This window comes from Nycticebus coucang, chromosome 13 (genome assembly GCF_027406575.1).
Source record: "Nycticebus coucang isolate mNycCou1 chromosome 13, mNycCou1.pri, whole genome shotgun sequence".
NCBI classification, from domain to species: Eukaryota; Metazoa; Chordata; class Mammalia; order Primates; family Lorisidae; genus Nycticebus; species Nycticebus coucang.
In genome coordinates, this window is record NC_069792.1 from 21,069,216 (window position 1) to 21,088,630 (window position 19,415).

Below are 19,415 nucleotides of genomic sequence, written 5' to 3' on the forward strand. Positions count from 1 at the left end.
GATTATTGATGCTTATAGCTGAAATTTGTGCGAGATATACAGGTAGAAAGAGCAGGAAGCAGCAAAAACCTATGTCTAGCACTCAGCAGAGAAAACCTAACTTAGGTAAGAATTTAGGAGTCTCTATTTACAGAACATAAGTTGTATATAAAGAGCGCATAGTATTTGTAGAAATTAGGACAGTATCAGAGCTCTGGTACTGTCCAGAAAAAGCCTAGACTCTAAGTCCCCAAAACTAAGAAGAATTGATAAGACAGAGAATGAAGAGAGCATGGCACCTCAAAGCCACGGAGGAAACATTTCAAAAGTTATGTCAACAAGGTCAGAGTTTCCAAAGAGATGTGGCAGGGAAAGAGTGCAGCATCCTGGACAACTGAAGAAGTCATCAGTGGCCACTGCCTTGAGGAGTCCCATGAAGTGGTGAGAAAGGAAGCTGCGTCGCAGTGGACTAAGGAACACAAGAGGGACAAAGTGGTATCCAGGAGATGCCAGGTCAAGATTCATGTTGTTTTTAAGATAGGAGAGATTGTGTTTGTGTGGGGACAACTAGAAAAGTGCCAGAGAAAAGAAAGACATTAAAGGGCGGCGCCTGTGGCTCAAGGAGTAGGGCGCCGGTCCCATATGCCAGAGGTGGCGGGTTCAAACCCAGCCCCGGCCAAAATAAATAAATAAATAAATACATAAAAATAAAAAAAAAGAAAGACATTAAAAACACAGGCTAGGGCGGCGCCTGTGGCTCGGTGAGCAGGGCGCCAGCCCCATATACCAAGGGTGGCGGGTTCAAACCCGGCCCCGGCCAAACTGCAACAAAAAAATAGCCGGGCGTTGTAGTGGACGCCTGTAGCCCCAGCTACTTGGGAGGGTGAGAAAAGAGAATTGCCTAAGCCCAAGAGCTAGAGGCTGCTGTAAGCTGCGATGCCACAGCACTCTACCGAGGGCAACAAAGTGAGACTCTGTCTCAAAAAAAAAAATAAGAAAAAGAAAAAACCCCACAGGCTAAGGTCTGGTGCAGTGGCTTACACCTGTAACCACAGCACTTTGGGAGGCCAATGTGGAAGAACTGCTTGAGGGCCAGCCAGCCTGGGCAACATAGTGAGACCTCAACTCAACAAAAAATTTCAAAAATAAAAACCACAAGGGCAGCGCCTGTGGCTCAGTCGGTAAGGTGCCGGCCCCATATACCAAGGGTGGTGGGTTCAAACCTGGCCCCGACTGAACTGCAACCAAAAAATAGCTGGGCGTTGTGGCGGGCGCCTGTAGTCCCAGCTACTCGGGAGGCTGAGGCAAGAGAATCACTTAAGCCCAGGAGTTGGAGGTTGCTGTGAGCTGTGTGATGCCACGGCACTCTACCGAGGGCCATGAAGTGAGACTGTCTCTACAAAAAAAAAAAAAAAAAAACACAAGCTAGAAAAAGGATAATAGATGGGAGAATATTAGGGAACAACATTTTAAGGACAGAGTACTAGTATACTCTTGAATACCTTTTCCTCTTGGATTGGAAAAAAGGTAGTAAAGGATGAGACAGATTAAGTTCAAGACAGGACACTGAAGAAATCTACACTTGATAAACTTTTACTGACTACCTCCAGTTGGCCTAATTTTGATAGACTAGACATACACCACATGTACATATCAGTACAGGAGGCCTAGGTCCTCAAGTTGACCACCTTCATATGCTGGCCAGTTTGTCCCTTGAGTAGTCAAACTGAAGAGGTTCTGCTGTAGTTCCTTTAGGGAAAGGGGCTGGCGAGGAAAAGAAAAAAGATCCCTGGATATAATTAATGTCTGAGATCAGAAACCGTGATTTGCAATATTATCAGCACGAGTGTATGACCTTCTCCAGGTACCCTGAGCGATCTGTGGATTGAGAAGCAAGAAAAGCCAAATAGGCTCAGTGCCCATAGCTCAGTGGTTAGGACACTGGCTACATACACCAGGGCTGGCAAGTTCAAACCCAGCCCGGGCCTGCTAAACAACAACTGTTAACTACAACAACAACAACAAGAACAAACAGCCAGGCATTGTGGCGGGCGCCTGTAGTCCCAGCTACTCGGGAGGCTGAGGCAAGAGAATCATTTAAGCCCAAGAGTTTGAGGTTGCCGTGAGCTGTGATTTCACAGCACTCTACTGAAGGCAACATAGTTAGACTTGGTCTCAAAAAAAAAAAAAAAAAAAGAAAGAAAAGAAAAGGCAGATAGCAGAGTAATGCCTGTAGGAAGAAAAGCAGACCAATGAGGGAGCTAACTTAATCAGGAAAAGGAAAGGGGCCCAAGGGAGCATAAAAGCTTGGACTACATAGAGAACTGGCTTATGAATAGTAGAATGAAATGCAGGTTGGGACTCAAGATCCTGAAATCCAGGATCTGGAAATCAGTCAGGCCTGCAGGACAGAATCACTAAAGTGGGTTGCTGAAGTGGGATAGATAAAATCACTTGAGGAGTAAAGGCTAATGACTACTGTGTGAAGATTTGGGTCATTCCTGAGGATTCATTAGAGCAGAATGATGGCATGAGTTTCCAGGATAACACTGATTTTATGTGATTATTTCTGAAAAAGTTGATTGGTTATTAGATAAAATTTGTTTTTTCTATCTCTGTTTAGACTTCATATGTCTTTTTCTCTCTTGCACAATCTCCGCCCTCCACCCGCAGTATCTTTGTTCCTAGTTTTAATACAAGATCATTATCACAGTGAAGAAAACTTTGTTAAATAGATAGATACTTTACAGGCCCAGCAAGGTAGCTCCTATCTATAATGCTAGCACTCTGGGAGGCCAAACTGGGTGGACGGCTTGAATTCAGGAGTTCAAGATCAGCCTGAGCAAGAGTGAAACCTCATCTCTATAATAAATGGAAAAAAATTGGCTAGGTATGCCTGTAGTCCCAGCTACTTGAAAGGCTGAGGAAGGAGAATCATTTGAGCCCAGGAGTTTCAGGTTACAGTGAGCTGTGAGGATATCACTGCACTCTAGCCTGGGAGACAGAGTGAAGTGAGACTGTTTCAAAAAATTAAAAAAAGGGCGGTGCCTGTAGCTCAGTCGGTAGGGCGCCGGCCCCATATACCGAGGGTGGCGAGTTCAAACCCGGCCCCAGACAAACTGCAACAAAAAAATAGCCAGGCATTGTGGTAGGTGCCTGTAGTCCTAGCTACTAAGGAGACTGAGGCAAAAGAATCGCCTAAGCCCAGGAGTTGGAGGTTGCTGTGAGTTGTGTGACACCATGGCACTCAACCGAGGGCGATAAAATGAGACTCGGTCTCTACAAAAAAATAAAAAAAGAAAAAAAAATTATCCAGGTGTTGTGACAGGTGCCTGTGGTTCTAGTTACAAGTGATGCAGGAAGATCACTTGAACCCAAGAGTTTGAGGTTGCTGTGAGTTAGGCTGACATACCTAGCCTGGGCAAAAAGTGAGACTCTGGGGAAAAAAAAAAAAAAAAGGAGAGAGAAGAAGAAAAATCACACCCCCAAAAGCCTTATAGAAAAACTAAACGAGGCCGAGCGTGGTGGCTCACGCCTGTAGTCCCAGTGCTGTGGGAGGCCAAGGCGGGTGGATTGCCTGAGCTCAGAGGTTCGAGACCACTATGAGCAGCAGTGAGCCAGAGTAAGACTCTTTCTCTACTAACATCAAAAACAGCCAGATGTTGTGGTGGGAGTTAGTAATCCCAGCTACTGGGGAAGCAACGGGACAGAGCATCAGAACATTGAACAGAGGAAGAACATTGAAAAAAAGAAGAAAGAAGGGGCGGCACCTGTGGCTCAGTCGGTAAGGCACTGGCCCCATATACTGAGGGTGGCGGGTTCAAACCCGACCCCGGCCGAACTGCAACCAAAAAAAAAAAAAAAATAGCCGGGCGTTGTGGCGGGCGCCTGTAGTCCCAGCTACTTGGGAGGCTGAGGCAAGAGAATCGCTTAAGCCCAGGAGTTGAAGGTTGCTGTGAGCTGTGGGAGGCTACGGCACTCTATCGAGGGCCAGAAAGTGAGACTCTGTCTCTACAAAAAAAAAGAAGAAAGAAAATGAACAACAAAAAAAGAGTACTTCAAATGAAGAAGAATGAACAAGCAAGCTGAAATTAAAAATTTTAAAAAAATTAAAAAAAAGAAAAACTAAACAAGTAATCATGCTCCCATTTCCAGGCCTCCTAAGCCCCACACTTTAGCCAGCATAGCCTTAAACCAATATCACAATTAAGAGTAAGATAAGTTAGTTTGAAAAAAAATTTGCTACAGAAATATAGAATACACTCAACTCAAAAGTAAAAGTAACTGAGTTTGTAACAGTTTTGGACATTTATACTGCTGCTCACCCATTAAAGAAAAAAACGAGACTTATTCAGAGTCATTTTTGAATAGGTTACTGTGAACTCTAATGAATTATCTAAATCTATACTGTACGTAATAATTATCATATCTTTTTTCTTTTTGCAGTTTTTGGCCAGGGCTGGGTTTGAACCCGCCACCTCCGGCACATGGGGTCGGCGCCCTGCCCCTTTGAGCCACAGGCACTGCCCCATTTTTTTTTTTTTTTTTTTTTAAGAGATGGGGTTCCACACTGCTGCCCAATTTGGAGTCCAGTGGCATCATCATAGCTACTGCAACCTCAAACTTCTGCCTCAGCCTCCTGAGCAACTGGGACTACACATGCAAACCACCATGCTCAACTAATTAAAAAACATTTTTTATAGAGATGGAATCATGCTGTGTTGCCCAGGCTGATCTCAAATTCCTGGCCTCAAGGGATCCTCCCGCCTCAGCTTCCCAGAGTGCTGGGATTACAGGCATGAGCCACCATGCATGGCCCATAATATTTTGAGTGGTTACCAAAATATTGGTATGTTTTTGGGATTGGTATGTTTTCGTGTTGTACTGAGATATTAACTATTTTACATTTGTTAAAGGAAGATGTGATTACTACATGGACTAGATCCCTGAAAGGTAAGGACAATTCTTAATATCAAATTCCACTGCTCATCAGCTTATATAAAATTACGTTCCTAAAAATGAGAGACTAGGGCTTGGAGCCTGTAGCTCACTGAGTAGGGTGCTGGTCACATATACCAAAGCCCGGGCCTGCTAAGCAATAATGACAACTGCAGCAACAACAACAACAGAAAAAAAAACAGCTGGGCATTATGGTGGGTGCCTGTAGTCCCAGCTACTCAGAAGGCTGAGGCAGGAGAATCACTTGAGCCCAGCAGTTTGAGGTTGCTGTGAGCTGTGACGACATGGCACATTACCCAGGGCAACATAGTGAGACTCTGTCTCAAAAAAAAAACAGGCTTGGCACCTGTTGGCTCAAGCAGCTAAGGTGCCAGCCACATACACCTGAGCTGGTGGGCTAGAATCCAGCCCAGGTCCGCCAAACAACAATGCCAGCTGCAACCAAAAAAAATAGCTGGGTGTTGTGGTGGGCGACTATAGTCCCAGCTACTTGGGAGGCAGAGGCAGCAGAATCGCTTGAGTCCAGGAGTTGGAGGTTGCTGTGAGCTGTGATGTCACAGCACTCTACCCAGGGTGACAGCTTGAGGCTCTGTCTCAAAAAACAAAACCAAAGAAACAAGAGACTGGGTCAGTGGCTTGTGCCTGAAATTCCAGCAACCTGGGACGATAGCTTGAGGCCAAGAGTTAGAGATTAGCCTGCGCAACATACATAGTAAGATCCTGTCTCTAAAAAAAAGAAAATAAAAAAAAAATTTTTTTTAAGAGACAGAAGGAAAGAAAACATTGGCATTGAACATGGTGATGTACACCTGCAGTCCCAGCTACCTCGGGGCTGAGGCAGGAGGACTGTTTAAGCCCAGGAATTCAAGACTGCAGTTAGCTATGATTGCCCCCCTGCTCTCCAGCCTGGGTGACAGTAAGACCTCATCTCTAAATAAATAAAACACTAGCATAAGACAAATTGTGCATAAAAATAAAATAAATCAGGGATGTAATACATACTTAACAATAAAATCCCTCAATGGACTCTGAAAGACAGAAACAAACAAAAAAAACCCCAAACCTCTAAAACTCTTCCAAGATCACTGTCAACTGTAAATGTCGCCAGAACTTGTACAGCACATCCTATAGATTAGTGAACATCTATCTAGAAAGTAACTCACGGGTGGCACCTGTGGCTCAAGGAGCGCAGGTCCCATATGCTGGAGGTGGCAGGTTCAAACCCAGCCCCGGCCAAAAAAAACCACACACACACACACAAAAAGAAAGTAACTCCCTTCTACCCTGTTTCCCCAAAAATAAGACAGTGTCTTATTTTAAGGTGTGCTCCCAAAGATGTGCCAGGTCTTATTTTCAGGAGACGTCTTATCTTTCCTGTAAGTAGGTCTTATTTTCGGAGGATGTCTTATTTTTGGGGAAACAGGGTAGTAGGAAATGTTTCCTTCATGAACCCCTTATTCTTTATCTTTCTTCCACATTTTCACTTTCAGAAAGCTTTCTAAGTATTCCTACACCTTTTTCTTTGAACAGAGTCTTGCCCCAGGCTAGAGCACCATAGTGTCAGCCTAACTCACAGCAACATCAAACTCCTAGATTCAAGTGATCCTCCTGCCTCAGCCTCCCAAGTAGCTGAGGCCACAGGTGCCTGTCACAACACCCGGCTGATTTTTCTATTTTTAGTAGAGAAGGGGTCTTGTTCTTGTTCAGGCTGGTCTGGAACTCCTGAGCTCAAAGATCTTCCCGCCTTGGCCTCCTAGACTGCTAGGATTGTAAGTATAAGCCACTGCTCCTGGCCAGCATTCTTACATTTTTTCACTGTTGAAATTTTCCTACTTCAAATATGAAGCCATTAACTATACATCTTATTTGTATTATGTGGACAGATATTGACAATAACAAAAAATTGATTTCAAAATTCACAAGTAATTTTTGGTAATATCAAGTTGTCTGGAAACTAAACTCTTGCATTTCCTGCAAACTAATTCTTTATCAGCCTCTTCAGTATACAAAATACATTTAGATGCTAACTCCTGGGCCATTTTCTCATATAAAAAGGATGTTTTGTAACTTTGATGAGTTTCCAAGGAATAATAATTGCTACCATTTATTGCATAGCTCTTATAAGCCAAACACTGAATTAGCTATTCTACATTATAAGTTAATTTAAATCTCAGAATAACCAATAAGCCCCATTTTATAAACTTAAGTTCTGAGATGTCTCAGGTCAGCCAGTCAGCAAGCTGCAGAGCCTTAACTTGAACACGAACCTCTTAGCTCCAGAATCCATGCTTCTGTAAGTGTATCTATACTGCCTCTTAATTTTGGCTAGTAACACAGTATGCTACTTCTTTGTCAACTCTGCCATAAATCCTCTGATATTTCCTCAATATATTTACACATAAGGTTTAAGAATTCTGGGCGGCGCCTGTAGCTCAAGGAGTAGGGCGCTGGTCCCATATGCCTGAGGTGGCGGGTTCAAACCCAGCCCAGGCCAAAAACCACAAAAAAAAAAAAAAGAGTTCTGAGAAAACATCAACTTCCCTATTATTCCAGCACAAATATTGTAATTCCATAATTATGCTAACTATGAGATTCAGCAGCCAAGTATTCTAAAAGTCAAATAGCAAAACTTACCTAATTAGTAATTTCTCATACATAAGATAACATGCTTTCAAATTCCATCTCTTTAACATATGGTAACAAAAATAAACTTGCATACATTTCCTTCTTTTGTATGCCATTTCAACACTTCCTTTTGAACTGACTTTAAAAACTTTAGTATTTTTGTTGTGTTCTTTTAGACTTGTAAATTTTACAGATTTATATAAAGGTGAAAATCCACTTGCTGCTAAAAAGTCATTAATGTGAAGGTGGTGAACTTCCCTATAAATGTAGTAAGAGAACGTGAAATAGTTTACATAAAAACAAAGTAATGCCATTTCTTTTTTTTTTTTTTTGGCAGGGGCCGGGTTTGAACCTGACACCTCTGGTATATGGGGCCGGTGCCCTACTCACTGAGCCACAGGTGCTGCCCCCAGTAATGCCATTTCTAAGTGTCAGAATTTCTGATTTATGTTTTATTTAAAACATTTCAAATATTTCTTGCTGCAGGTCAGAGTTCTCCTAAATTGTTTTAAAGTCAGGAATTCTTACCAGGTGGAGAGGGGTTCTGGCAAATTACACAAAATTATTGAATATATTGCATATACAAAAGTATTACTTTTAAAGCAGAAAGTATACAAAAATATCAAATTCAAAAAATGAGTACAAATATTTAGTATTATATTCCTAGTAATATAATACTTTACTACAATGCTTTGTAAACTGTTAGGTGCCTTCCTTATCATAAAAATCTTTCAACAATCGCTGTTAAGAGTGGTAGTATAGGTGATATTATCTCCTTATACAGAGCAGAACTGACTTTCAGACTTGGGTCACCTAGTAGTAAATGACACAGGCACTGCTTGTGACATATGTTAGTTCCCTTCTACCCACCTTTCAACTATACCTACCTCCTTAGCACTGGCTTCAGACACACCCTATCAAGAATAAAATATCTATTAATAGATGCAGAAAAGCCCATTTGAAGAGAAGCAAAAATAAAATAATAAGCTATCAAATAATAAAATTTTAAAAAACCAAATGGGCTTCATTTAAATTTATTTTCAGGAGTCTAGAAGATTTGAAAAATAAGAATAAAAGAAATGTATTCACCTTTTGGTCACTGACAGTCTGATTGCATTAGTTTTCCCCCAAGATTCTTACTGTTGCTCCTGTTTTTTTATTAAGTACCTCCTCTGTCCCAGGCACTCTTTTATGTGCTGGAAACAGACTGGTACAAAAGCAAATAAAAATTTCTGCCCTTACTTAGGTTACATGCCAGGAGAAAGGAGGAAAGGCAATAAATAAGTAAAAATAATTAGTATATTTGATGAGCCGCAGGGGTTACAGAGGAATAGAAGGAAGAAAAAGAATAGGCGTGTGTATTGGGAAAAAACGTAGGATGTTACACGTTCACCTTGCAAAGTTTATTACCCACGTTCAACAGCTGTTAAGTAAGTCATCAAAATACTAGATATGTGGGAAGATAATTTACACACTCCTGACATTCCCATCCTCTCTTACTTCAATAAACAAAATTAGTCGACTCTCTGGCACTACTGTGCAGAATTTCGATTTATGTTTCTTTAAGGCAAAAACAAGAGTCAGGGCAAAAAGTTCGATAACTGTCTAGTAATAATACCAGTTTAAGAGAAAACAATCGGGTGTGCCTTCAGTGTGCTAGTGCCCAGCGGCCACCGCCCTTCAAGCAGGCAGATGCCCGACTCCGTCTGTTTCTCGCTCACCCCAATCTCGGTCCTACCAGGGACACCCCTGTCACTTGAGGCCTGTGGCCTCGGGGCCGATACGCCCCGGACTCCGGGGACCCGGCCTTCACTTTTCCTTGGCTGCCGGGGCACTCACCACGGCCGAGGCTGGCCGTCACCTCCAAATCCGCCCACCCTCCCAGAGCCAGCTCGGCAGAGCAGGGGCCGCCCCCGCCTGCCCGCCCGCCGGCCCCTCGCCGGCTGCCACGTAACCCTTCGCGGGAACCAGGAACCGCTCTGCGCGGCCGGCGGGAGGGGGCGGCGGCGGGTCGGAGAAGAGGACGACACCACGGTCCCCAGTCCCCTGTGGGCGACTACGAGGCCCACCCGGGCTCCCCGTCCCCAGCCTGGCCACGGGGGAACTGCCACCGGTGTGGGGCAGGGCAGGCCCGCACCTACCCCCGGCCTGGGCCCCCAGAGGTCCAGGACTGAGGGGCCGGGTTGGCAGCACGGGCCCGGGCAGGGGGCGGCAGGGCGGGCGTTTGGGGCGCAGGGAGGACTCACCTCGAACATGAGCCCCAGCAGGAAGACCATCGCCACACAGGAGACGATGTCCGCGTGATTCTGCAGGATGAATTCGTGGCTCAGAACCGGAGGGCTCTTGCTGCTTTTCTTCCGAATCGCCATGGTGGGGCCACCGCCCGTGCCTGCAGGTGCTCCGCCCCGGCTCTGCTCTTCCCAGCTGCTCACCGACTGGCTGCCGCCGCCGCCTCCCCCCGACTGCTCCTCACAGCCCCGCCGCAGCCGCTTACTGGGGCTTCACTTCCCATCCCACGGCCAGTACGCAGCCGCCGGGGCCGCCCGGGAAAAAAAAAAAAAAAAAAGCTAGCCCGCAGCGGGGAGGGGGGAGCATGCGCACCAGGGAGACGGCGCTCGCTCGCGCCGTCGCCGCCCCTGCGAGCCCACAGCGCCACCTGGGGGCCGGAGGCCGCTGGTCCACCCCGGGGAAAGTGCAGCAACCGGAGCGGCGCGCCCCTCTTCGGCTCCAGGCCGGGGGTTGGGAGTCGTTTGAGGCGCGAGCTTCCCGCACTGAGTCGGGCTGAGACCGCTGCGGGACCGCCCCTCGCTCCCGGTTCCCTGGGGCTTAGGTGCCAGTGGCTTCCTCCACACTTAATTGTCACTTCCCTAAACCACAGACACCCGCAAGATAATCTAAAAGTGCGAATACTGTCTGACTGCACGAGGGTACGGCATATTCTCCAGTTTTAGCATCCTCCTTAGAAGTTAAGCAGAGTTAAACACTCTTGAGAACTTTTTTCTACTCTGCAAATTTGGACTAGCTTAAAACAACCAAACTGGCCCTATTGGGGCCCACCCACCTCTTATCCCCATCTCCATCCTCACTTCACACTGAAAATGATAGGATTAGTTTGGGTTTACTTGCTTTGTATTTTTTTAATTAACAACACTTCTTGGTAATTTGGGGAGATAGTCAAAAAGGATTGTGGATTAGACTTGGCCTTATCGTTCATCGTTTTGCCTAAACCAAGAGCCCTTTGTATTTTTTTTCCTGATGAATTGCCTCGCTTTTACCCCTTTGACAAATCTAGAAACCAAATCATCCCAGATTGAGCCCTTTACGCACCCTTCCCTCTCCAGTCTATCACCAAACCCAGGCAATTCTGTTCCTCTTCCCCCAACTCACTGCCACTGTTTCAGGAATAGACTTGCCTCTATTGCAGGTTCACTCTGATGGAACCTTTGGTGGAATTACTCACTGGTTTAAGGACGTGTTTTTGTTTTTGTTTTTGTTTTGTGCTTTTGGCTGGGGCTGGGTTTGAACCTGCCACCTCCAGCATATGGGACCGGTGCCCTACTCCTTGAGCCACAGGCGCCACCCTGGACTTGGGTTTTTGAATCAGAATTCTGTCTCTTATTACTGTATGATCACAGACAAGTTATTTAATCCCTATGAGAGCTGGTTTCCTCATCTATTTATGCGTTCCTTTATTCCAAAAATGCTTATTAGGTGTCTACCATGTGTGAGGCACCAGCGATACAGACATGAATGAAAAATAGGAATTAAGAGAATTAGCATAGTCTTGCATCCTTTCATTCTAGTGAGGGGGGCGGCGGAAGACTCTTTAAACAAGATTTCAAAAGTGACACATATGTTAAATTGAGTTGAATCCTGGAAAAAAATAAATCAAGGGAAATAGGGAAAGTGTGAGGAAGTTGGATTTGCCTGAAGCTCTGAAGGAGGTGGAGGAGCAAGTCTGTGGCTACCATTTATAGAGTGGAGATGGTAGTAGTAAGCACGGTAAGTACCACGTCAACCATTAAATGAGGTGACTCTGGGCTTTATACCTTCAGTAAGCTATTATTATTTCCTTCCTTTCTGGACAATCACTAGTTTCATTTCCCTTCAAGTCACCTTCCAATTTTTATACTGGAATGATGCTTATAACAGGCTGAACAATTTTCAGTGGTTTCCCTTTTCCTTTCTGGAAAGCTACCGTGACTAAATAGTCTTTTATGATTTGGACCCTACCTACCCAAACAGACTGGAGCCCTGCCTGAATAGACCTTGATCTCTTTGTGACTACACAGACTATGCAATTGGCCCTCGAGTTCAGTGGGTTCCACATCAGTGGATTCAACCAATTGCAGGTCGCATAGTATTTGAGAAAAAAAGTTGTGTCTCTACTTGTTGCCGGACCCAGGAGTCCTTCCACCTGTCACCCACGCTACCCACGCCAAACAATGGAGAAGCCTATGAGAGATCAACAATTTCACTTTTATTTACAGAAAAGCCAGCAATTCTGGAAAACAGCAAATAGGCAGGATATCTCCTCAAAGAACTATTGTGCTCTCTTTCCCTTGGTTACATTTTGTTCTCACAAAAAGTACACATCAGCAATGTTATTGTCATCATAGTACGCGTCAAACATTCCCGTGCATAGGTTACAAAGTTACACTATGTCTTCCTATTTTAAAGTGGTTGTATCTTCAAAGCATTTTTGTTCTGGACTAAATTTATAGCTAGACAACACTTCACCAGGTGCACAGAGTGCCCTGGATCCTTGACCAGTACTATGGAGTCCAGTTCCCCAATTTATGACAGTAGGCCTTGGAAGTAAATAAAGAATCTCCAGATGTCAGCACATAGTTAGGCTCATCCAGCCTTGTTGGGCCTGACCAGCAGTGCCCTGCATGAAATAGCCATTCAGGAGAGCAGTGGCTGGTAACATATAGAACATGTGTAGACTTTTTTCCTTGTCATTATTCCCTAAACAATATATTTGCATAATAACTATGCATAGCATTACGTTGCATTAATCTAGAGATGATTTAAAATATGCAGGAGGATTTTGTAGGTTACATGCAAATATTACACCATTTTGTATCAGGACTTGAGCGTGGGCAGCATTTGGTGTCAGCCCCAGTCTTGGAACCAATCCCCCAGAACACTGAGGAATGACTGTATACAGGTAACCTGCTCTCTTCCCATGCTGTCCCCTGCCTTGTGCCTGTGGCTGCTTCTGTCTTGAGTGTTTTCTCTTCTCCCCTCATGTATCTAGCAGACCTTGACTGTTCTTTCAAGTTCGTTTATGTATGACCTCTTTGAAACCTTCGCTGAATTCTGTGACTGACCTAAGTAATCTGTTTCTTATGATTCAATCGTACCTTCTTTTCCTGTACCCTCTGATGGCAGAGAATGGTACTTTTAAAAATAGCTTTATTGAAATATAACTTACATTTGATAGTTCACTCATTTGAAGCCCACAGTTTGATGGTTTTTAGTGTGTTTAAAAAGTTGTGCAAGTGTCACAGTAGCCTAACTTTAGAACATTTTTATCACCCCCAAAGACACATTGTACACATTACCAGTCACTCTCCACTTCTCACAGTCTTGGCAGCTTTGGGCAACCACTGATCTATTTTCAGCCTCTTTCTATTTGCCAATCCTGGACACTTCATGTAAACAGAGTTAACAGCCTTTTGTGATTGAGTTCTTCCACTCCAGACAACATTTTTGAGGTTCATCTATGTTGTAACATGTATCATTACTTCATTTCTTCTTATGGCCAAATAAAATTCCATTGTATGATGGTTGTACATTAGTTGGTGGACATTTTGGTTGTTTCTGCATTTTAGCTATTGTGAGTAATGCTGCTATAAACATTTGTTGTACGAGTTTTTATTTGCACACCTGTTTTCAATTCTGTTGGGTATATACCTAGTAGTGAAATTGCTGATGGTAAGGCAATTTTTTGCTTAACCTTTTGAGGAACTTGAAAACTAATTTCCAAAATGGCTGCACCATTTCACGACCCTTCCAGCAGTGTGTAAGTGTTCCAAATTCTTTACATCCTTGCCAACACTTGGTTTTTTTCTTTTAATGATATCTATCTCAGGGGGTGTGAAGTGGCATCTCATTGTGATTTTGCTTTGTGTTTACTTGAGTACTAGCTATTTCATGTGCTAACTAGCCATTTGTTATTTTTTTACAGAAATGTTTATTCAAATAATGTACCATTTTCTCAGTTAAAGTTAAAAAAAAATTACTGCAGCTCGGTGCCTGTAGCTCAAGTGGCTATGGCTCCAGCCACATACACCAGAGCTGACAAGTTCGAATCCAGCCTGGGCCCGCCGAACAATGACAACTACCACCAAAAAATAGGTGGGCATTGTGGTGGGCCCTTGTAATCCCAGCTACATGGGAGGCTGAGGCAAGAGAATTGCTAAAGCCCAAGAGTTGGAGGTTGCTGTGAGCTGTGATGCCATAGCACTCTACCCAGGGCAACAGCTTGAGATTCAGACTCAAAAAATAAATAAATTATTGAGTTGTGTGCTGGGAGCAGTAGCTTATTTCTACAATCCAAGCAACCCAGGAGATTGAGATGGAAGGATCACTTTAGCCTCAAGAGTTTACAGCTACAGCTACATGCAGTGAGCTATGATCACACTACTGAACTTGAGCCTGGGCAACAAAAAAAGACCTTATCCTCCCCAAAAAGAAAATAATTAGGCCAGGCTCAGAGGCTCACACTTGTAATCCTAGCAACTCTGGGAGGTCAAAGTAGGTGGATTGTCTGAGGTTATGGATTCGGGTTTGAGACCAACCTGAGCAAGAGTGAGGCCCCATTTTTAAAAATAGCTGGGTGTTATGAGAGGCACCTGTAGTCCCAGCTACCTGAGAGGCTGTGGCAAGAGAATGGCTTGAGCCCAAGAGTTTGAGGTTGCTGTGAGCTATGACACTATGGCACTCTACCAAGGGTGACACAGAGAGACTCTGTCTCAAAAAAAAAAAAAAGGCTTGGCGCCTGCGGCTCAAACAGCTAAGGCGCCAGCCACATACACCTGAGCTGGCAGGTTCGAATCCAGCCCGGGCCTGCCAAACAACAATGATGGCTGCAACCAAAAAAATAGCCAAGCGTTGTGACAGGCGCCTGTAGTCCCAGCTACTTGGGAGGTGGAGGCAGGAGAATCGCTTGAGCCCAGGAGTTGGAGGTTGCTGTGAGCTGTGATGCCACCGCACTCTACCCAGGGTGACAGCTTGAGGCTCTGTGTCAAAAAAAAAAAAAGTAAAATAATTAGTTTCTCAACATTAAAAATGTTTTTTAAGGGCGGCGCCTGTGGCTCAGTGAGTAGGGCACCGGCCCCATATACCGAGGGTGGCGGGTTCAAACCCAGCCCTGGCCAAACTGCAACAAAAAAATAGCCGGGCGTTGTGGAAAAAACAAACTAAACAAGAATGAAGTAAAAAGGTCTAAAAATCAAGAAAAATGGGGAAGGGAAAAGCAGAGAGAGGGAAGGAGAGGGGGTGGGGGATGAGTGAGAGTGTGTGACACACCTTTTGGGAGCAAGACACAATTATAAGGGGACATTACCTGATAGATGCAATCAGTATAAACTGGCTCTTTGTGCCCTTGATGAATCCCCAACGATAAAAAAGTAAATAAATAATTTAAAAACAAAATTTATTGAATTACAAACTATATTCTAGATATTAGTACTTGTACGATTTGAAAACCTTTTCTCTCAGTCTGGGGGTTGCCTTTTTGTTTGAAACAGAGTCTTACTTTGTCGCCCTGGGTAAAGTGCCGTGGCATCACAGCTCACAGCAACCTCCAACTCTTGGGTTTAAGCGATTGTCTTGCCTCCACCTCCCAAGTAACTGGGACTACTGGCACCGGCCACAATGTCCAGCTATTTTTTGGTTGTAGTTGTTTTTGCTATTTGGCAGGCCTGGCCTGGGCTCGAACCTGCCACCTTCAGTGTATGTGGCTGGTGCCCCTAGCTGCCGAGCTACAGGCACCCGAGCCACCTTTTTACTTTCTTGATGGTTTTCTTTGAAACACAAAATCTTTAAATTTGATGAAATCCAACTTACCTATTTTCTCTTTAATCACTTGCTCTTGGTGTCTTATCTAAGAAATCGTTGCTCAAACCAATGTCACAAAGATTTACTCCTGTGTTTTCTTCTAAGAGTTTTGTTGTTTTAGCTCTTATAGTTAGACCCGTGATGATTCGATTGTATTTTGTACATCACTTCCTGTTAGCAGTTGTCAAACTGTGTTCTAATTGTTTATAAGTCTGTCTTCAGGGAGGAACTGGGAGTCTTTTCATCTTTGTATCACCTACTACTTGGTCCCATGCTGTAGAATTTTTAGCACTCAATATTTATTGAGTGAATGAAAAGAAAAAAGACTTTGAATGGTCTAGAATAAAACCTTAAGATAGTTTGCCCAAGAAACAAATATAAAAATGAAATATGGCCCTACAAATTTACCCATTGTGAAAATATTTAGGACTTGCAATGTACAAAGCAAACCTTGAATATTAGGAGTATAACTATGAACAAGACAGCCTTAGTCTTTGTTCCTGAAACTCATACCTTAATGGAAGACAGATATTGAACAATTAGCAATGTGATGGGCGTTTTCAAAGGGACAGTAAAAGGTGCAATAGAAATGTTCTAGGTCATTTGGAAATGAATTGTTCCACTAATGTCAGTTTTAAAACTGAAGTTGGCTGTTTCAACCCTTAAAATCTAATTATTTTTTACTCCTTTATGAGAACATACCCACATTGGTTTTCTTTCAGTTGCTTATCATACTTTGGTCAGCTGTAGGACTTGAAATAACCATTGGGTTCGGCAAGATTGAGATTGTGTGCTTGTGTCAATTTGGGTTGTCTAGGAAACAGATGTCAAGATAGAGAAGCGTATGAGATTTATTGGTTTGGGAGAAGTAAAGGAGAGAGGAGTCAGCAGGGAACGCCTTCAGACCACCAGCTAGATCTGATCCCTGTGAAAGGAGGGAAGGGTCAGGCAGGAAGAGCCTCAGCCTGAGGTGCAGTTGGGGAAATCTTGGCCAGCACGCAGGCAGCTTGGACAGCACTCCCTGTCCTGTCATGCATTTCAGGCTCCTGCCCTGCACTCCCTCCACCTTCCACAGAAGGGCCTGGTTTCTGGGTGGCTCCTGTGGCTCAAAGGGGTAGGGTGCCAGCCCTGTATGCCGGAGGTGGTGGGTTCAAACCCAGCCCCAGCCAAAAACTGGAAAAATAAAATAAAATAAAGAAGGGCCTAGTTTCTATCTGGAGGCACTCTCTCCACAACTCTCTTAAGCTCTGGTAACCACTTCTTCCTCTTGACCCTTCAGGCATTATTTTATTTATTTATTTATTTATTATTTTTGAGACAAGAGTCTTACTCTGTTGCCCTGTAGATTGTGGTGGTGTCATAGCTCACAGCAACCTGAAACTTGGGCTCAAGAGATCGTCTTGCCTCAGCCTCCCAAGTACCTGGTACTATAGGCCGCCTGCCACAACGCCCGGCTGGTTTTTCTATTTTTGGTAGAGATGAGTCTTGCTCTTGCTCTTGCTCAGGCTGGTCTCCAACTCCTGAGCTCAAACAATCCACTGCTTCAGCCTCTCAAAGTGCTAGGATTACAGACCTGAGCCACCAAGCCTGGCTCTAGGCACCTCATTGTTTGTTTTTTTTTTTTTTTTGTAGAGACAGAGTCTCACTGTACCGCCCTCAGGTAGAGTGCCGTGGCCTCACACAGCTCACAGCAACCTCCAACTCCTGGGCTTCAGCAATTCTCTTGCCTCAGCCTCCCGAGCAGCTGGGACTACAGGCGCCCACCACAACGCCCGGCTATATTTTGGTTGCAGTTTGGCCGGGGCTGGGTTTGAACCCGCCACCCTCGGCATATGGGGCCGGCGCCCTGCTCACTGAGCCACAGGCGCCGCCCGGCACCTCATTGTTAATAGCCTTAGTGAATAGCCACTACTTGTGGTTCCCTTACATTCTTCCCACTCCTTTGAAGAGTGGGTAGAAATTTCCCCTAGGAAAATTTCTCTAAACCACCCAATCCAGTGTGCTGCTTGCTCCCGCTAGGATCCTGACTGATAAGGAAGTCATCGTGACTTTGAAGAGAGGGTTTTCTTTGCAATGGGAGAAACAAATGGTTTATTGGAGTGGGTTCAAGGGAGAATAGGAAAGGGCAAGATGGAGGCATGACTACAGGCAATTCATTTTGGGGGTTTTCCTGTAAGAGGAGGCAAATAAATGGGTAAGTGACTGAAGACAGGTCTAGGGAAGGGTTTTTCTTTTTTCTTTATTAAGTCATGTATACATAGATCGTGAATACATTTATGCCTTTGTGCGATTCAATGTGTTGATTAATTGTACAAATTGGAGTGCTTACATCCTACTAATTAACATAGCTTTCACCTCATTTACTTAATCACAGTGCTAAGACATTTGTGTTCAATACTTGATAGATTTGACTTGTGCCCTTGCAATATGCTCCATAGGTGTTGCTTTTCTTTTTGACCAGATATATTATGACATGTTTGCATGCAAATGGGACGATCCAGAAAAGTGAGAGATTTCTTCTATAGGAGACACTTGCAGAGGGAAAGTCCATGAGTCAGAGGTGACAGCATTTACTGCACAGCTGAGTACCCACAATGACAAAGATGGGTGTTCACAGTGATACAGGAAGAACGGAGTTTATGGGTAGGCTGATAATGGCAAGATGGCATTTCCTCTTCTTATGGCCTCTATTTTCCCAGTAAACTAGGAAATGAAGTGATTGAGAGTGAGGATAATGTGATAGTGTTTGAGGACTGAGTGGGGTAAAATCATAGAGGGTGACTGTAGTAAGGGGATACAACCGGATAGCAGGATCCACTTCAGATTTGGGAACAAAAAACTTAAAGTGAGACTAATAAGCAGAGTCACAAATTGTCTCCAGTCCCATCTCCCTGCTTGGATATAGGTGTGCAGAAGGCAGAGTCAGGCTTGGCCTGGGTGGTCTGACAGAGGGGCCGGGACAGGAAGGACGTGTGCAGTTGAAAGCAGGGACAATGACATGAAGGCTTCGGGCAGTGTAGTGCCTGTGATGCTGTCACCCTCTACCCTGACAGCCCACTATTTTCTGGGGTGAAAAACAAATATCTGCAGACTATATTACTAAGGCTTCGTTGCCCTTGAGTGCTGGATGGAACAGAAATGGAAGGCAGTGGAAGGTGCTGCCCAAAAGAGGTTTCAGGGAGTTATTTTTTCTCCCTTGATCCCTCTTTGCCTGATGGTGGTTCTGGCAGTGACCGTGCTTGTTAGGTGGCTCTTCTCTCACTGTTGCAGCTCTTGGCATGCTCTGGGACCCCATTCTCTTCCTCGTGGCTGTGGGCTTTTGGTCACAGTGGCTTCCTTGTTTCTGGACACTTCACTATCATCTGTTGGTTCCCTCAACTTGCCTGCTCCTCTGTGCCTAGGCTCTTCATTAGACTCTCTCTAGCTCAACCCTTCTGAATGGGCTGTCTGTTCTGTGTCAGTTTTCTGGCAGAGGCATAGGACAGAGAGAGCGTGCTGAGGCCTCGGAACTGGAGGTGTGTATGGGGTTGAAGAATTGTTGTTGGGGGTGGTTGGCTGAGCAGGAAGTGGTCAGAGAGTGGGAGGTTGGCAAGGATTTCAGAGGCTGCGCCATCACTGGTAATGAGCTGGGCCGAGGCTGGGTGGCTGAAGTAGGTGGAGGAGAGCCTTGGAAGTGGGGAGTGAGGCAGCAGGAGGCTATGGTGTGCTGCACACACTTCACCATGAATGAGGGGGAAGCAGACTGGAAAGGGGCTGGCGCGGGAGCTGGGCACTAACACCTG

At 44.7% G+C, this 19,415-nt stretch overlaps 1 protein-coding gene across 2 annotated transcripts in view; it reads right to left on the reverse strand.

Moving 5' to 3' along the window:
- Positions 1 to 10,193, reverse strand: part of TRAM1 (translocation associated membrane protein 1) — a 49,246-nt gene extending 39,053 nt beyond the window's left edge. For both annotated transcript variants that reach the window (XR_008373787.1, XM_053558713.1), the window contains exon 1: positions 9,810 to 10,193. Coding sequence is in view for 1 of the 2 variants with exons in the window: in XM_053558713.1 (XP_053414688.1) it covers positions 9,810 to 9,932 (123 nt within the window). In the remaining variant the exon portion in view is untranslated. The remainder of the gene's footprint in view (positions 1 to 9,809) is intronic.
- Between the last annotated feature and the right edge of the window lie 9,222 nt (positions 10,194 to 19,415).